Raw genomic sequence first — 19005 nt, 5'->3', positions numbered from 1 at the left:
CTCATCACACGAACCCTTGCCAGGATTTGAACCCGGGACCATCGGCTTCATAGGCAGGGTCACTACCCACTAGGCCAAACCGGCGTCAAATGATTCGGTTGTCGGTTTTGGTGCTACGCTTTTATTTTATACAGGATGTAATAATGCCATATTTTTTTACTTCAATCAGATAGGGCATCGGAAATTTTGTAGTCAGTATTTTAGTTTAGAAGTTAAATGTTTCATGTGTAATACAGATAACAAGCCCCTTAAATACGTCGAAAACAACAGCGAAAGAAAAAGAGCGTACTCCCATTTTCTCAAAGGCCAGTAACGCATTTACAACCCCTCTGGTGTTGCGGGTGTTCATGGGTGGACCATCAGGTGATCCGTCTGCTCGTTTTCCTCCTATATCATAAAAACAAAAAAATATTTTCAGGCTAATATTGGCCCATAGATAAATACCTTAAAACATAGCTAACTAGAGAACACACTATGGTTGCGATGCATTTCGCAACCTCACTGTGTCAACCGCGGAACCGCCGAAACTTGTCACCCTGTGACAAAAACTCCTCCTTGGCGAAGGACGCTAGATATTCAGTAAAAGCGCTCACCACAAAAGAGTGTGCCGAGGAACTGCACAACCTTATTCCTCCGTCCCCATTTCACTATCGGACTACCAAACAATCGGCACTCCGGCATCGCTTCATGGTAGGTATTCCACAAATACGTAAACATTCCTTATGCGAACTGCCAAGGAGTGAAATGTCCTCCCGAGTCTGTGTTTTCGCATGAGTTCTGGATCTCTTCAAGGCTAGAGTAAATAGGTATCTCATTAAACCACGTAATAAGAAACATCATCATCTTTCACACGCGTACACCTACACGCGTGTGAAAGAAACTAAGTTCAAATAGATGTCTAAGTAAATAAGAGCAAACTCCATTGTTATGTAAATAAGCAATTTATATTAAAATTCTAAATTAATCATCAATATTTGTTTTTTTTTCAATACTGATAAATAACACGAAGCTTAGTGTATAATTTAGTAATAGTTTTATTAATTGTCATCAAGTTATCTATTTACCCTGATTCATAATTATTTAAAACTTCTGAAACAATCACTACGGGCCTACCGCGAACCACGTTCGACGTGTTGCCTCTCTGTCGCACTCTTAAATTCGTACGTAAGTGTGACAGGGAGGCAACACGTCGAACGTGGTTCGCGGTAGCCCCTCAGGTTGCTATTAAGGCAGTGAACGGAAATAAAACATGGAAGCATTCTGAACGCTCAATTATAGCCCAACGTAAACTACCCTAAGGTGGGCGGGGGTTACAAACTACTCGTTTTGCAACTTCAGTTCGACCAATATGACAGTCAGTGATAGATGGCTAAATCGGTTTATAAAAACAACGTTTTTTTTATAATTAAAAATGTCTTCATGTGTCGTGAAGTGGTGCAGAACAGAACATTATTCCGAATATTCCGAGGACAGTATGATCACTTTTCACGTGTAAGTAAACAGTACCCCTAGTGTAAATAAATTCGATTTCCAAACGTGACGTACGCGTTTGCGTTTAGTCTCATTTTGTATTGGATTTCGAAAGAGCGCGCCAAGCGGGACGTTTTGGAACCTCAAAATCCTATACAAAATGAGACTTAACGCAAACGCGTTCGTCACGTTATGATGTCGATCAAAGTTACACTAGGGGTACAGATAACTTTAGTAAAATTTGGAATAAATATGACGACATTTTTTCAATATTACCGTGCTAATTTAAAACGTAACTGCATACGATTTTCATAACAACATACGTCTTTTTAGATTACGAGGATAATTGGGATGATGTTATGCCAAATGAAGTAGATTATTTTATTAACTTATGTTTGATTTAAATATTTTCTATATTATAATAAATCCTTATTACAGTAGGGCTAAGATGGTCGGCTCTTTATCATTTGTCACCATGCCTGTCACGTTCTAACAAGTAAGTATAAGAGCAAAAGTGACGGGCATAGCGCCAAGCGATAAAAATGGAACCATGCCGACACTGCAGATTTGTATTTTCCTTTTATCTTTTATGGGATGGAGCTGTAAAAAACTACCCAGTTATTTGTTATACTTTAGGTATAATCTGATTCCCACAAGATGCTATTCGCATTGGAAAAATGTCCAATTTAGTCCATGTAAAATCGATATACTTTTGCACCGGAAAAAAAATGGCTCTAAAACGCTCAGATTTTAACACAAACAATAATGCGTTTTCGTGATGATGAATGCTGCCTATGAATCCGATTATCCTGGGTTCGGACTTCGAATCTCGGGAAGGGTAATTAATTCGTGTGATGAGCAGCACATGTCTGAATGCTGTCAGTTATAACAGTTACCGTGAATACCGTGCATTTCGCTCGCATGTGTCCGTTCATGTATTGGCGGGAAAATATACTAATTGGGTACTTGACACATGTTGAATGGATAGAAAATTGGCCATTATAAAACAGTGGAACTTTTAAAAAGAAAAAAATGGTACCATTCGATTTCTTACATTTTAATGAAAAATAAATTGTATGACAACTACATACATAAACGCAATATTCCGGGGTCAAAATAGCAATTTTCTTGATCTTCCATACATTTAGAACAGACTAATGTAATGTGACGTCACATTACAATATCATTTTGTTAGAGGCGTTTTAATCATCAAGAGCCAGCGTCAGACTATAACACCCATTTCTGACCTTTGTGTTGCTTAAATGCCATGAATCCTATATAGACATTTGATCCTCAGGAAAATCAAGATCGATTGACATTATTTACAAAAAACTGTCAAGAAGCCAGTTAATACTTACTTACTTACTCCTCTGGCGCAGCGACCCAAAGTGTGTCTTGGCCTCCATCACGACTGCTCGCCACCGATCCCGGTCCTATGCAGTTTCTCGCCAGTCTTCAACCTGGAGCTCGCGTAGATCCGTGTCCACCACATCCGCCCATCGATACCTAGGTCGACCGGCCGGGCGGCGTGCTGTCGGTTTTCCCTCAAGCGCTCTTTTCATCGCCCGATCGGCTCCCATTCGCTCTAGATGACCGAGCCACCGCAGCCTTTGCGCCTTTGTGACACCCATGATATTTGGCTCGGCTACTATCTGTTCGACTTCCACGTATTTGCAGATTCTCCAGTTGCCATCGGGTCGCTGCGTTGGGCCGAGGATTTTGCGAAGAATCTTCCTCTCAGCCACCAGAAGCTTGCTTTCCTCCTTCAAAGTTAGTGTCCAGGCCTCACATTCGTATGTTAAGTACCCAGTTAATATTAAACATATCCAGTCTTAACTACCCGACTGTACCGCCTGTAACATGACAGCCTAACTAAGTTTCGTGTACTGGGCCGATCGATCTGTCGGCCGCAGTCGGAGCTCTAACCAAGTTATAACGTCTTGAGCAGTTACGTTAGGCCCTTCTCACAGGAACCAAAATATAATAATAAATAATACATTTTTGGGGACAAATTTACACAGACCAACATAGCCCGAAACTAAGCAAAGTTTGTTCCATGGGTACTAGGCGACTATATACTTCCGTATAAAGATCAATACATCTGATGTAATATATTTTTTTCTCGTACAATAAAGTGTTTACTTACTTACTTAATACATACTTATATACATAGAAAACATCCATGACTTAGAAACAATTATCTGAGTTCGTCACACAAATAAATGCTCTTGCCGGGATTCGAACCCGGGACCATCGGCTTCATAGGTAGGGTCACTGTCCACTAGACTGGACCGGTCGTCAAATAAATGATCAGAGTCAGACCTAGATAAGTTGGCAGCAAATTTGATGATTCAGTCTGTGCAAGTGTTAAGTAAACGTCATAATTTCATAAAAGTTTGACGTTTAAAATAACACGTGCACCGTCTGGGCTATCAAAATCGCTGCCAAAGTTGGCAGCGAGTTTAAGATAAGTATCTTGGTTTGACTACATCTTAACAGTGCAAATGTTCGCGTCCATACTTCCGTCAAGTACTTTAATATAAACATTTTCACCAAATATCACGCGAGATGGCGCTGTACCGGGAGCGGCGATTTCTACATCACGCTATTGAAATGTTTATAGGGATCGTATATAAGGGTTTGGGATAACTTTTAATATACTTGGCTTTATTTGTGACTGGTTGCTTATTATTGTGGTCAATCCTTCAAAAATGAAGAGCGCCCTTTTTTAACGAGTTAGGTACCCGTAACTCGTTTAAAAAGGGCGCATACAGTAAATATACGCGTTAGCAAATGTTTTTAATTATAATAGGGAACTTAAAACCAGGAAATTAGAAGGCATACGAGCTTTTTATAGTAACTGCCAACGAGCGTTGACAGTTACTTTTAAAAGATCGTAACTAGTAACTTGTGTGTTGCTTTACATTGGGGGTCAATTTATTTTGTATGCTTACTATTTTCCAATCCCGAAATTTCTTTACCACACAGCAAAGCAGGGAAAAGATATTTTAAAATCAAATCCATTCAAAGTGCAGGGCTGAAAGTTGAATTGATTTTTGCATAATTGATCGTTAAATATTCCATTATTCATATACAAATCGCTTAAGAAGGCATTATTAGTTGATCATAAATACAAATCTGACAGATTTCACTCCTCACAAACCAATAATGGAGTCCGCATCGCAAACCTCGCTAAGCCAGCCTCGTTGTACAGTCAGCATCAAAAGTAGCAGATGAAACAACGCACCAAAAGTATCTGAGCTTCCGGATAAATTTTCTAAATGTAGAGAAATCTCTAAAATTCACGTCTAAATTGTTCTACATACAGAACTATCGCTTTTTAGGGTTCCGTAGCCAAATGGCAAAAAACGGAACCCTTACAGATTCGTCATGTCCGTCTGTCTGTCCGTTTATGTCACAGCCACCTTTTCCGAAACTATAAGAGCTACTTATACTGTTCAAACTTGGTAAGTAGATGTATTCTATGAATCGCATTAAGATTTTCACACAAAAATAGAAAAAAAAAACAATAAAATTTGGGGGTTCCCCATACTTAGAACTGAAACTCAAAAAATCTTTTTTCATCAAACCTATACGTATGGGGTATCTATGGATAGGTCTTCAAAAATGATATTGAGGTTGTTTAATATAATTTTTTTCTAAACTGAATAGTTTGCGCGAGAGACACTTCCAAAGTGGTAAAATGTGTCCCCCCCCCCCCCCTGTAACTTCAATCATAACAGAATGATAAAACTAAAAAAAATATATGATATACATTACCATGCAAACTTCCACCGAAAATTGGTTTGAACGAGATCTAGTAAGTAGTTTTTTTTAACACGTCTTAAACGGTACGGAAGCCTTCATGGGCGAGTCCGACTCGCACTTGACTGCTTTTTGTTAAGCTGTTACAGAACGTTTGAAGCGTTGTTTGATCCCCTACTTTTGATGCTGACTACCTATCTCAAAATGTCATGATATACATGAATGTTGGTCAGTTTGAGGAGTACAGCATACAATTTAATATTTTTCATCACACTTGCTCGAAAAAGATCTTATTTCATGCAGGTGTACTGAAGAACAAAGGCCTATTTTGTTCCCGCGAGAGTTATGGATTGTGAAAAAATAAGCTATAGCTAGCTTTTTTTTATTATCTCACTTATTCATACAAACCAAGTAGCAAAGATGAGTTTTACTTTTAAAATTCTGACGTTTATAATTTAATACTTTTGTTTATGTTTAAAAATATTTAATTTGATTAATTTAACAACCGTTTAAAATATTTTTACATAATTTTCAATCGTGGCTGATTGCCGAATAGGTCTGTGCCTTCGATGCCTAACCTGTCAAGAAATTACAAAATGGCGGACGAATGTTTGATATGTCACCGTATTTAAAAATTATTGCGCTTAAAATTAAGTTTTTTCTTTGCAAGTGTGATGAAAAACATTGTGTGTAACTCCGGAGGTAAGAATATTTCCACCCTCGTATCCAAAACTTCACTTACCCTCCTCGTTGCACAATGTACTATTGCTCCTGTTACGGTCCACACCCGATAGACAATAGGGTTTTTTGAAACGCTTGTATTACGTTCTATATTAACTAAAAGTTGCCCTAAAATTCAACTTTTATACTAAAAACGGCTTTAAATATGTTAAATTAACAAAATATATTTTGAAAGATGCTTTCGCGCCCAAAACGCTCTTTGAAAATTGTGTGATGTCACAGTTTACGGTTTGACACATAACTTCATACACACGTAGAAGATACGAACTGTCAACTGACATTTGTCATTTGTTGTTTATCTCCTAACTGTCAACAGTGTCAATCCGAGAGTTGTGGCGTCATCAGAATCTTCAATGACGTTTCGAGCTTGGTCACGTGACGAGTGCCAAAAGATGTTTTAAATTCAATATTTACAAAAATATGGTCATTACAGGTCCCCTAAAAGTAGTTTAACATGTTCTTATAATCCAAAAGAATTTATTGGGATACAATTCTGCCCTAAGGTTTGTAGATGGAAACAACCCTATAGAATATTTCTTATAAAGATCCGACATGTCCTCTCTTTGTTAACTTACTAAATTAACATAAGCGTTTAAAAAGCCAAGTCAGTATTGAACAAGTCGAAAAGTATCCCACGTTACCGAGATATATTCGTAAGAAATAAAAATGTAAATTCCCTCCGTGTCTTTTGTGCGCGGTCCGCTTATGATAAGTATTCTTTTGAGGAATAAGGAATATTGTTATATAGCGAATGTAGGTTTAGCACCATTTATGCTCTTGTTACTTGGAGAAAGAATACTATGTGTGAGATTGTGGAGAATATTCGGGGGAAATCTTTGCAAAGTGTGCCAATACCTAAACATCTTATGATAAATATTCAGTTTTTTTATTGAACATCTGAAAAGTCATAAGAACTGAGGGCCTACCGCGAACCACGTTCGACGTGTTGCCTCCCTGTCACGCTTATGTTGGCGGCCTGTCACCAACACTTACGTACGAATTTACAAGTGGGACAGAGAGGCAACACGTCGAACGTGGTTCGCGGTAGGCCCTCTGAGCCGCTAGCTATACAATTGGACCAACGGTCTCATTTTAAAACGATTTTCTGAAATAACATGATATGACATGAACTTCTTTTCGTGAATAAGATAGGTTTGGTTTTACGTTTTAACGTAATTTCTTATTTATTTACTGTTTCAATTATTTACGACATGGTTTATTTCCCTACAATTATAAAATTATAAGAACTAAACTATAAAACTTAAAACCTAAATATAAAATAAATAATAGTAATCTTAAAATAAAATACTAAAACCTATCCCCCTGCGGCATGGTGCTGTAGATGCTGGCAGCATTTCCTCGCTGTATCGCAAGACTAATTCTTTGAGCGAGGAAACTGCAAGCTCTACTCACCGGTGACCTCTGATATCCAGTAGGATGCCAGTTCTTTAATAAGCTTAAGGACGCTTGGAGCCCACGGGCCAAGGGCGCCGAGACCCCTATATTTGGTCTTATATTATCACTAATACTGAGACAAAACAGTAGCTTACAGTTTTGGTTTATATATTTTAGTTTATTTTTAATAAAAATTTTAAGCCAGAAATCTGTCCCTGGACCCTTCACTGGCACCTACACGAGGCATGGCATGCCGAGGCTCATAGAACCGTTGGCTGGTGAGGCAAAAAGGTTCTTGAGTTGTGAACATGAAGCGAAGAAAGTATACAGACAGCCCAATTCGAACTTTAAGATACGTCAAATATTAGATCTAGTTACGATATGGATCGGATATAACAGTTTCGTTCGGATATAAAAGTGACGTTACTTCGATCAAAAAAATAACTTTTTTACACATAACGTAACGTAAAAAAGCGTATCTGGGTCGCCTAGCAGGAGGACGTCCTATCGGACGCCCCAGATATCGCTGGAGCGACATGGTGGAGGCGGATCTGCGCGATCTTCGAGTCAACAATTGGCGAGAAGTCGCACAGGACCGAGAAAAGTGGTGCTGTCTTTTGTCGGAGGCCAAGTCTCATTTGGGTCGCTGAGCCAACGGAGTAAGCAAGTGAATATATCTTGACCTAATATTTGATGTATCCTTAAGTTCGAATCAGACCGAGAGTATCTGAAGGCCCTCAATATTTATCGGTGCAGGAAGCTTTCGTACATTGTACTAATGGGCAAGGGCTGTAGAAATTCTCGAGACTCAATTGGACAGTTTTTGCTTCATATGAAGAAGTAGGTACTTTATGCTCTGAAATATTTGGAATTCGGTATCAAGCTAATGTCATCCAGGTTACTATTTATTGTCAGGTTAGACGTCGCTTAGCTGTTTATTGTGAGGCCAAGCGTACGTTTGTTTACAACCATTATAGTCTTCAAAATATACCACCTTTTTTTTTTTAATACTACGTCGGTGGCAAACAAGCATACGGCCCGCCTGATGGTAAGCAGTCTCCGTAGCCTATGTACGCCTGCAACTCCAGAGGAGTTACATGCGCGTTGCCGACCCTAAACCCTCCCCTCGTTGAGCTCTTAAAATTGACCCTAAATTTGACCCTAAATTACCCAAGTGTGAGCTCGATTTTCTAACACTCAAGAGATCAATATAACTTCCAAAGTTCTTTCTTTAAGACTTGGATTAAGTATCAAAGGGAAAGTTTCGATTCGCCCCTTACATCCACAAAGGGTATGGACGTGATGCAATTTGATCAAGGCACGGATCACTTTCCAATCTTAATATACACGGTACCCGAGAAGAAACGGAAAGATTTTAACGGTATATTCCGGAACGTATTTAAAGACATACATGTCATTTTTTTTTAATTCGCCTTGTTTCAGATTTAATACCAATGAAACAAAAATCTGTTGTGCAAATTCATTTTACTCGCGCACCGAGGGTTCCGTACAAACTTTGAATTATCTCGTGTAACTAATAAAGGCACGGAAGACTTTGAACAGAAGTACCTACACTAAGTATAATTGTGTAAAGCGCCATCTGTCGGCAAATTGTCTAATTTGCGCGATGTAATGCACGTATGTTGGTTTTAAGAGGATAATTCTCTATCATGTGAACAGATTTCAAAAATTGATATTTTATTTGAAATAAGTTGTATTAAATGTAATCTCATAGAAATTTCAGATGTCATAAACACACGTTAAGTTGGTTAAATTGCAAACTAAATTCGGAAAGATTTTTGTTAAATATATAAAAGTTATCAAGATAGAGGTCTGTTTATATTTTTCCTGTAAAATTGATAGTAATGTTAATATTATGTAAATAATCTAACTTTTCCTCGGTAAACTTCGGAGATAAGGGGGGAACGGTATTTTCTTTCACATTTATCTTCATAAATTAATTTGACTTCATAAAGAAAAAAAAAAGATTTTTTTTAAATGTCCAATTTTAGCTCTTTTAAATGATACCTTTGACCTAGTCATTTGGCATTTTCCATAGTTAATAATATATACGAGTATATATATTTGCAATGTATTTGGGTTAGCGTTGTTCCTAACTATTCCAAATTTCAAATCGATAGCTTAAGTGGTTCTCGAGATATTTAGCGATGTGACAGACAGACAGACAGACGGACGGACGGACGGACAGAGTCGCACCATAAGGGCTTCCTTTTGTACCTTTTTGGTACGGAACCCTAAAAACAGGAACGCCTATATAATGTCATATAGTGCAAGGTGCAAGCTTCTTATCTTTCATATTGTATAGTCTGTAGGAGATCGTCTGTACATCGTAATATGGAACTTCTAGTATTATAGCTTTTGATATATTATGCTTTTAAGTATTCACCAATTTTAAGTTTTATTTCACTTTGCAACTTGTTCAAAGTGGTGAAATAAGATATTTTACTTAAATTGGTTGAGTTGTTAGCGTAACTTATAAAATTTGAATGTAAATTAAACTGTTTGGAAGGATCATACTTTTCTTTACCTAAGCTTTGAAAGTGACTCATCGTTTATTTATAGAGCAAGTTGAAATTATACGTTTTCTCAAACTTGAAATGAAATGTTGACATGACTTACTTCAAATTAGGTCCGGAAATACTACATATCAGGTGCGATGAGTGAAGATGATATGTAAAGGAATTTCATACAGCCTTACACACCTAGGCCTGTAAGGCAGCCTTCTTTTGTTTTTAAACGTCAAATTATGGCACGTCTTGGCATTCAACCATAAAAAACCTATAAGCAAAATTCTGCCATTATTTTTTTTTTTCTTTATTTGTCTTTTTTGTGTTTTTTTTTTCTTTTTTGTGTTTACACACCTAGGCCTGTAAGGCAACCTTCTTTTATTTTTAAACGTCTAATTATGGAACGATCCCTATGGGTCGAAGTGTATCCGCAAGGGCCCCCGAAAATTAGAAGATAAGAAGATGGCACGTCTTGGCATTCAACCATAAAAAACCTATAAGCAAAATTCTGCCATTATGCTTTTTTTGTCTTTTTGTGATTTTTTTTCCTTTTTTGTGTTTGTTAAATATCATTTCTGGGTTTCAAAGGGGAGCAAAAATGTCGTTATTTTTGCGCTATGACGCACGGTTTAGAAGATACAGCCCCATAAAGATTTTTTTTTCAGTCATGCGGAAATCTTTATAGGGCTGTATCTCCTAAACCGTGCGTCGTAGCGTAAAAATAATCAAATTTTCGTTCCCCTATCAATAACCTAAAGTAATAATAAAAAAAGAAAAATGAAAGAAAAAAAGAAAGAATAGAAAATAAAAAAGCGTAATGGCGTGTGTCGTACCGCCAAAATATAGTACATTACGATACAAGTGCGAAAAATAGGAAATTCGAAACGAGTGGCGATAAATTAAAACACGACCGAAGGGAGTGTTTTAAATCGACACGAGTTGCGAATTACCTATTCGCACATGTATCGTACAACGTTTTACAGTACATATGGCCCTTTAAATGTTCGACACAGTAACGTAATATGCTACTTCTCGCACTAGTGCTATAAAGTAGCCCCATATGTACTGTAAATTACATTTTTGTTCCCCTTCAATACCCCACGCACTGAATAACATTAGGACATGAAACAATCATCATCATCATCCTATTTTTTTTAAATTATTTAATTGCAAATGTAACCAAAGGCGTCATGTTATTAAACTACGCCTTCTCATCCATTTAGGGCTCGTTCGATTCGTCGATAGTAATAATTACATATTTAGACAAAATATTACGTTGGAAATAGAATTGGTATTTTTTATATTATATTTAATTTATAATATAATTTAGAGATCGGCAACTGAAAGCACGTATTTTTTTATTTCCACGAACCTACCAGCTAACTAACACAAACTTTTTAAGCTTAAGTATGCTATCTCTTTCACATCTACGGAATGTAAATGAGATAGCAAATGACACCCTTATCACTAGATTTGTAGAAAGACTCCCAGAATGTTTTTATCGGTTATCGGGCATGTTTCTACTTTAAGTATAGATGCCATAAAACCAAAAATAATAGGATTTCTTTATCCTCTTAAGGCCCAGCCATAGAAATGAAAAATCCAAAATTTGCCACTGGAATTTGAACCTATAATGCACGGAATACAGTATATTTTATTTTGTTTGAAAATTGCACGAAACAAAACAAATGCAACTCTGTCCTAATTGAATATGATTTAAATTGCATCGAACTGAATAAGTCCTATAGGTAGGACCTTGGGCCTTACGAAGGTATGGTGTTTTTTTGTTTTTGAAACGTTGACTGAATACCTGCGGCTGGCGGCCCTTCAAAGATCTTTGAGCATGTTATTTTGATGTTTAATAATATGAAGAAATTTTAAATAACATGTATTTAAAAAGACCGTGTAATAACTCAGTAATAAAAGTTCGGTAGCAACAAGGACACTAAAAGCACTGAAGTTAATTTAGAAACATGAAAATATATCGTCATCATAACTTTTACAAATGTATTTTGCAGGCGGCTCCATACAACCCGATTCCCATGGGTTTTACAAAAAAATTTCGTCCGTCTTTATTCCATCCAAAATATACCTACCTACTTTCATGCATGACATACATAAGCTTCACCGGCTTTACTAAGAATAAATCTGACGTTACAATTTTTATTCATGGAATATTATTTCAAATAAAAAATCATGATTTTTTTATTTGAATAAGAATAATTTATTTGCATTCGATTTTCTCACCAAAGCATTATTCCAGACGGAATTATTTGAAATAATTTTGAGGGGAATAAAATCAACGTAATTTTATTCTTACAAATTCTTATTCCGTTCATGATTTTATTCTTGAATGCCCAACACTGAGTACACTCAATTAAATCCTACTTATAAAAGTTTATACTTAGTAATGTTCACGTTTTGTAAATCACGTTACATACAAATGAATAAATAAATATAATAAGACATTTTTACACAAATTGACTAAGTCCCACAGCTAGCTCAAAAAGGCTTGTGTTGTGGGTACTTAGAAATGAAATGAAATGAAATTAAATTAAATTAAATATAATATATAAATAATAAATACTTAAATACATAGGAATAACCCAGTATTCAGGAAAAATATCCATGCTCATCACACGTATAAATGCACTTACCAAGATTTGAACCCAGGACCATTGGCTTGATATGCAGATTCACTTCCCACTAGGCCAGAAAGGTCGTTAACATGTACGAGTATGTTATTATCGTTTATTCGACGCTACACAGTTAATGAAATTTTTTGAAGCAAAGGACTTCGTTAATATACATTCTAGAATTTATAGATAAACGTTGACTATTTGTTCAAGTATAGTCAAACCGACGTACAGCATCAATATTTGCAGTGCAGTCTGCCACAAATGTACCATTTAATTAATGTTACAGCTTTCGAGCTTCACTGTCACATTACTTGTAGATCTGTATTTGCATATGAAATATACTTAAATATAATACTTTGAGTTTCGTGTTCATAAGAAGGCTCCAGGTAACTCAAAGAGCAACGGAGAGAGCTATGCTCGGAGTTTCCCTGCATGATAGAATCAGAAATGAGGAGATGCGCAGGAGAACCAAAGTTGTCGACATAGCTCAGAGAATTGCCAGACTTAAGTGGCAGTGGGCGGGCCACATTGCTCGCAGAACCGATTGCCGATGGGGCAGAAAGGTTCTCGAGTGGCGACCACGTACCGGAAGACGTAGCGTGGGAAGGCCCCCAGACTAGATGGACCGACGATCTGGTTATAATCGCGGGAAACCGTTGGTTAAGGGCAGCGAATAACCGTTCGTTCTGGAGATCCTTGGGGGAAGCCTTTGTCCAGCAGTGGACGTCTTTCGGCTGAGACGAGTTTCGTGTCGAAATGTGTTTTCAAAAATCATAATAACATGTCTCAATGTCTGTCATGTGGTTTTGTTTGAAGAAATGTCACTATTGATAGTGATATATCCGATCCATATCGTATCTAGACCTAATACTTGTGATTATTTTAAAGTTCGAATCAGGCCGTAACTTTCATTTATTTTGTGTGTCGTTATCCTACATGCCTTAAAGATGTTAGTATACAATAGCTAGGGGTTAGGGGTTGAAAATTCTCGAAAAAATCAAATCGTTTTTTAGGACGTTTTGAAATTTTAGTTTTTTTCCGTATTTTTCAGTTTTTTGGGAAAAATTTTCAGCATTTGGATAACAAAATACACGACTAAGCAGTTGTAGCTACATAAACTATGGATTAAATATGAATGGAAAAATTCACAAGTTCTTTTCAAAGTGCGTTTTTTCCGTTTTTATCGGAAAAATGTAGACAATAAGTGACATTGCTTTTTCCGAATTAAACTTAAAAACATGGCTTTAAGAAAAAATGGGAATTTTTCCGGGTTTTTTTTCTATCCTACTAGGGATCAGCCGTCTGGTAGGGATTTGACGAGCAAAATTTTAATCATTACATTTTCATAGTAATTACGGTAAAACATTAAATAAAACCCGTGTAATCGTCAACCTTTCCATCGCAAGTCTGGCGCGGCGCGCCTTATCTTTTGTTTCCTTCTAATCTCCTGGCATTACTAACCATCTTATACATTACTTCTGTGATAAAATAACAGTACTATTTTTCTACTTATCTTTTGATAGTTTTGAATGATTCTCGATTAGTTTCACTAGACTTCAATCGACCGGGTTATGGCCAGTGATTATCTTTTGTATTGTTTTCAAGCTCCCGATATTTCGACGCAGTTACTAGCATCTGCTTCACGGGTAACTGGAGATACCGGATGGGGTTGAAAAACGTCAAAGTTGTGTAGACCGCACTCATTCTTGCATGTAACTACGTCGAAATATCGGGAGTTAGAAAACAATACAAAATGTAATAACGGTACATATCCCGGTCAATAAATTATACATAAGTCTAGTGACTTTTTGTACTTGTTTATACTTAGACATATAAGTTTCATACTTTATTTACTTACACAAACTTCCTCCTCAATGGAAGTGCGAGTTATAACTTTATTCTTGTTGTGAAGATATTATATTTCAATTGGATTATTTGAGTTTGCGGAGCTTCCAGAGTGTGTTTCAGACTTCTGAGTATATCTTGTATGATATTGTTCCTAAACAACAGGAGTATTTTAACCGACTTTGAAGAAAATGGTCCTTAATCTACTAATATTAGTGTTACGGATGGTTTCAGACAATATTTATTTATGTACTATTAAAAACAGCACTATTTTTATATGTAGATCTTAATAGTGCCTTAAACTAAATACATTTTATGACACCTTTTTTTGTTAGCTTAATTTAGTGTCCCACTGCTGGGCAAAGGCCTCCTCTCGTATTCGCCAATCGACTCACATGCACACGCACAAGCACACACGCACACACGCACGCACGCCCGCACGCACGCACGCACGCACGCACGCACGCACGCACACACACACACACACACACACACACACACACACAAACACACACACACACGCACGCACGCACGCACACACACACACACACACACACAAACACAGACACACACACACGCACGCACGTACGCACGCACGCACGCACGCACGCACACACGCACGCACGCACACACACACACACACACACACACACACACACACACACACGCACACACACGCACACACACGCACACAACTACTACTAGATAACCTAAGCAAATCCGTATTATTTTCATTTGTATCTGTTAAGGAGACCTGTTACTGGCTTCATGATTGTATTCTAATTATATTATAAGTCTATACTGTTTGTTAAAGCTGTTGGTCTTCTAATAAAATAAACTAAAATTAAGACTGTCCTGTTGGTCATCCTAAATATCGCTGGGCGGATAGAGTGGAGGTAGACCTCCGTGAGCTTGGCGTCGGCGAAAGCTGTCGTGAATTCGCTCAGGATCGAGCAAAATGGCGGACGTTGTGTTGGAGGCCAAGACTAAATTTTTGGTCATCGCGCCAGCCAAATAAGTAAACGTTGTATATGGTCCCATAATATTTATTTTTTATTTCTATGCCTTTGGTGCGTTTCAACCTGAGCCCCGTTATTTACTCGTAGAATGCATACCTCACTAAAGTGTCTAACAACAAACTCGGAAAAACTTTTCCCAACTTTACTTGCCGACTGTACTTTTCGTTTTGTTACAATGTTTTTGCTTTGCGTTATTTTTCTGGAAGTTAGAAATTATTTTCGTTAGTTTTTTGTGGACGCATTAGTATTAGAGAGTTATAAGTTTATTTTTAAAGAAGAAATCTTGTTGAGGGAGGGTGAGGGAGTGTAAACACATAAAAACCAAATTAAAAGTAATAAGTAGTTAGTTTTAATGTTGATATACTTATATATAATATGGCCGCGAGATATTATATTTAAGCGCTTTGTGCATTTCCGACATAGATATGCGGACAAAGAAAATATTGAAAACGGCCTTAATCACAATAATGAGTAAAATAGTGTGTAGAATGGCAAGTTATAATTGTAAAAACGTTAAGCGATCAATAGATAGTATAAAAGAGCTGTGCCAATCTTGTGACATAGTAGCCTTGCAGGAGACATGGCTCCTTCCTGACGAATTATCCTATCTAAGCTGCATGGATAGTGATTTCTCCGCCACGGGTACTTCAGCAGTGGACACATCGGCTGGCATGTTGCGTGGTAGGCCGTACGGAGGTGTGGCACTTCTGTGGCGGTCGAGCGCCTTTAGTAACGTGAATGTGATACAGTGCGATAATCCGCGTATATGCGCTATCAAAGTGGAGTCAACAGATAGGCACTTTTTAGTGGTGAGTGTTTATATGCCCACGGACAGCACGAGCAATCTTCCCGATTTCACAGACTGTCTGAGCGCGGTGAGTTCTTTAATAGACAATAATAATATTGAGTCGGCATATATTTTGGGAGATTTTAACGCTCATCCTACCGAACCTTTTTATAGCGAACTTATCGGTTTTTGTGATGATCAGAGATGGAGTTGTGTTGATGTGAAGGAATTAGGTTTGAACTCGGATACCTACACTTTTATAAGTGACGCGCATGGTTCTAGGAGGAGGTTGGACCATGCTGTTGTGACAGAATCTTGTTTAAGTTCTATTATCAAAGAGTATGTTAAGTATGACGTGTTATGGTCGGACCACTTTCCCTTGATATTAGAGTGTCAACTAGATGTACTAATTCCTAAAATAACTAGTCATACTCTTTTGGATAATAAGGTGTTATGGGGGGTTAGAAGTCAAGAACAGATTGATAGGTATAGGCAAGAATGTCATAATAAACTAAGACTCATTGATTTCCCGGCAGCCCTCAGAGAATGTTCCGATCATAAATGTCACAAAACTGAACATTTAAAAATAATTAATACTATGTATACTAACATCGTGTCTGCCTTGTGTGAATCTGCTGCAGCCAGTCGAATTTTAGGCAAGCGTAGGAAGAAAAAGCAGATAGTCGGTTGGAATAGGCACGTCAGCCAAGCCCATACTGATGCTCGTATAAAGTTCCAAACGTGGATATTGCACGGAAGGCCCCCGCAAGGTGTCATATTCAATCAAATGTGTGAGAGTAGGAAGATTTTTAAGTCCCGATTAAGGTGGTGCCAAAACCACCAGGACCAGATCAAAATGGACATCTTAGCTACTCATCAAACGAATCATGATTTTCGTGCGTTTTGGAAATGTACCGAGAAGTTAAATAGTAAACCCGGCCTTCCGGTGAGCGTGGGGGGGGGTAAGTGACCCAAGAGGCATAGCTAATGTTTTTAAAAATTGTTTTAAGGTTACGTCACCTTTAGGACCTGCAGCTGGGGCGCTCGACCCTGAGAATCGTGATGACATATTGGGAACAAGTTTTACTGCATCTGAAGTCAGACAAGTGATAAAATCTATTTCAAAAGGAAAATCACCAGGTCATGACGGTCTCAGCGTCGAGCACCTCCAGTTCGCGGGCCCCCACCTCGCGAGGACACTTGCTATGCTCTATACCCTCTGTGTAAGCCACTCATATTTACCGCCTGAGCTCATACGAACGGTAGTGGTTCCTATTGTAAAAAATAAGACGGGGGATCTGTCCAATACTAGTAACTACAGGCCAATATCTCTGGCCACTACCATAGCTAAAGTGTTTGACGGCTTGCTGAACGCGCGATTGCAACAACACCTGCAGCTGCACGACAACCAATTTGGGTTTCGGCCTGGACTTTCCACCGATAGTGCCATCTTGTGTTTAAAGCATGTCGTCAGATACTACACAGATCGAGAAACACCTATCTATGCCTGTTTCCTTGACCTGTCGAAGGCGTTTGATCTGGTTTCATACGATATCTTGTGGAAAAAACTCAAGGAAATTAATGTTCCTTGGGAGTTAATACAAATATTCAAACATTGGTATGGAAACCAGGTCAACGCTGTTAGATGGGCAGGTACATACTCTGATTGGTATAGGCTGGAGTGCGGTGTTAGGCAGGGAGGGCTGACGTCACCCTCGCTTTTTAATGTGTATATTAACTCACTCATCGAGGAGCTTAGCAGTCAACATGTTGGCTGTCATGTGGACGACATAGCCGTCAATAATATAAGCTACGTGGACGACATGGTCCTGCTGAGCCCCTCGGTGTGTGGGTTAAGGAAATTGCTGAGTACCTGTGAAAAGTTTGCCAATAATCATGGGTTGTTATATAATGTAAATAAATCCGAATACATGGTTTTTAGCGGGGGAAATAAAGCGCCTAGTAGTGTACCGGAGATTAAATTGTATGGTTCTCCACTAAACAGAGTGCAGCAATTTAAGTATTTGGGGCATATACTTACTCCAAGTCTTAAAGACGATAGTGATTTAGAAAGGGAGCGTAGGGCGTTGTCGGTGAGAGCCAATATGTTGGCCCGCAGGTTTGCTCGTTGTTCCAACGAAGTTAAAAAAACGCTTTTTAAAGCTTATTGCACATCTTTTTACACGAGCAGCCTGTGGGTAAACTACACTCGAAAAACTTACACCGCCCTACGCGTACAATATAATAATGCGTTCAGGGTGTTGATGCGGCTGCCCCGCTTCTGCAGCGCATCAGGGATGTTTGCGGAAGCGAGAGTTGACTGCTTTTATGCAACAATCAGAAAGAAATGCGCGTCCCTGGTGCGGCGGGTGCGGGATAGCCGCAACCGCATCCTGGCCATGATAGCGGATAGGATTGATTGTCCTTATATACGACATTGCTGCAGTGTGCACATCTCTTACAATGCTCAAGTAGTGGGGTGATGTGCCCACTGTTGCAATGGAGTATTTATTTATTTGTGTACATAGCCATAGCAATATAAAAACCTTAGATATAAGAATACTAACGTAGATAATAAGATAATGAACTATTTTGTTACTAACCATGTATTATGAATCCTTGTTATTTGAAATAAATGATTAATAATAATAATAATAATAACCCTGTTTGTTATCCTACTACATAAAAAAAACGTAATTGTACATGAACAACATAAAATGAAAAAGTTTCCGACGAATTCAAAACCTATTTTTTTGAAGTTAGTTAAAAATGGCATAAAAGATGAAAACCGACTGTTTACTTTTCCTGGCACAAGT

At 38.0% G+C, this 19005-nt stretch overlaps 2 protein-coding genes and 1 long non-coding RNA gene across 3 annotated transcripts in view; 2 read left to right on the top strand and 1 right to left on the bottom strand.

Annotated features, from left to right (window-relative positions):
• The window catches only part of LOC133529539 (uncharacterized), a 408510-nt gene that overhangs the window by 285201 nt on the left and 104304 nt on the right, over positions 1 to 19005 (bottom strand). The gene's annotated exons all lie outside the window — the stretch shown is intronic.
• LOC133529557 (uncharacterized) overlaps positions 1 to 19005 on the top strand; it is a 469399-nt gene that overhangs the window by 382112 nt on the left and 68282 nt on the right. The gene's annotated exons all lie outside the window — the stretch shown is intronic.
• On the top strand, positions 15792 to 18191 carry LOC133529790 (uncharacterized). The gene has a single exon (XM_061867600.1). The coding sequence runs from the start codon at positions 15828 to 15830 to the stop codon at positions 17157 to 17159; it is 1332 nt and encodes a 443-aa protein (XP_061723584.1). The 5' UTR covers positions 15792 to 15827; the 3' UTR covers positions 17160 to 18191.

Source organism: Cydia pomonella, chromosome 21 (genome assembly GCF_033807575.1).
Source record: "Cydia pomonella isolate Wapato2018A chromosome 21, ilCydPomo1, whole genome shotgun sequence".
Classification (NCBI taxonomy): domain Eukaryota; kingdom Metazoa; phylum Arthropoda; class Insecta; order Lepidoptera; family Tortricidae; genus Cydia; species Cydia pomonella.
This window is presented reverse-complemented; position numbering and strand designations above follow the sequence as displayed.

Excerpts from the sequence above, each read along its gene's own strand:
- LOC133529790 (XM_061867600.1), top strand. The coding sequence starts at position 15,828 with ATGCGGACAAAGAAAATATTGAAAACGGCCTTAATCACAATAATGAGT.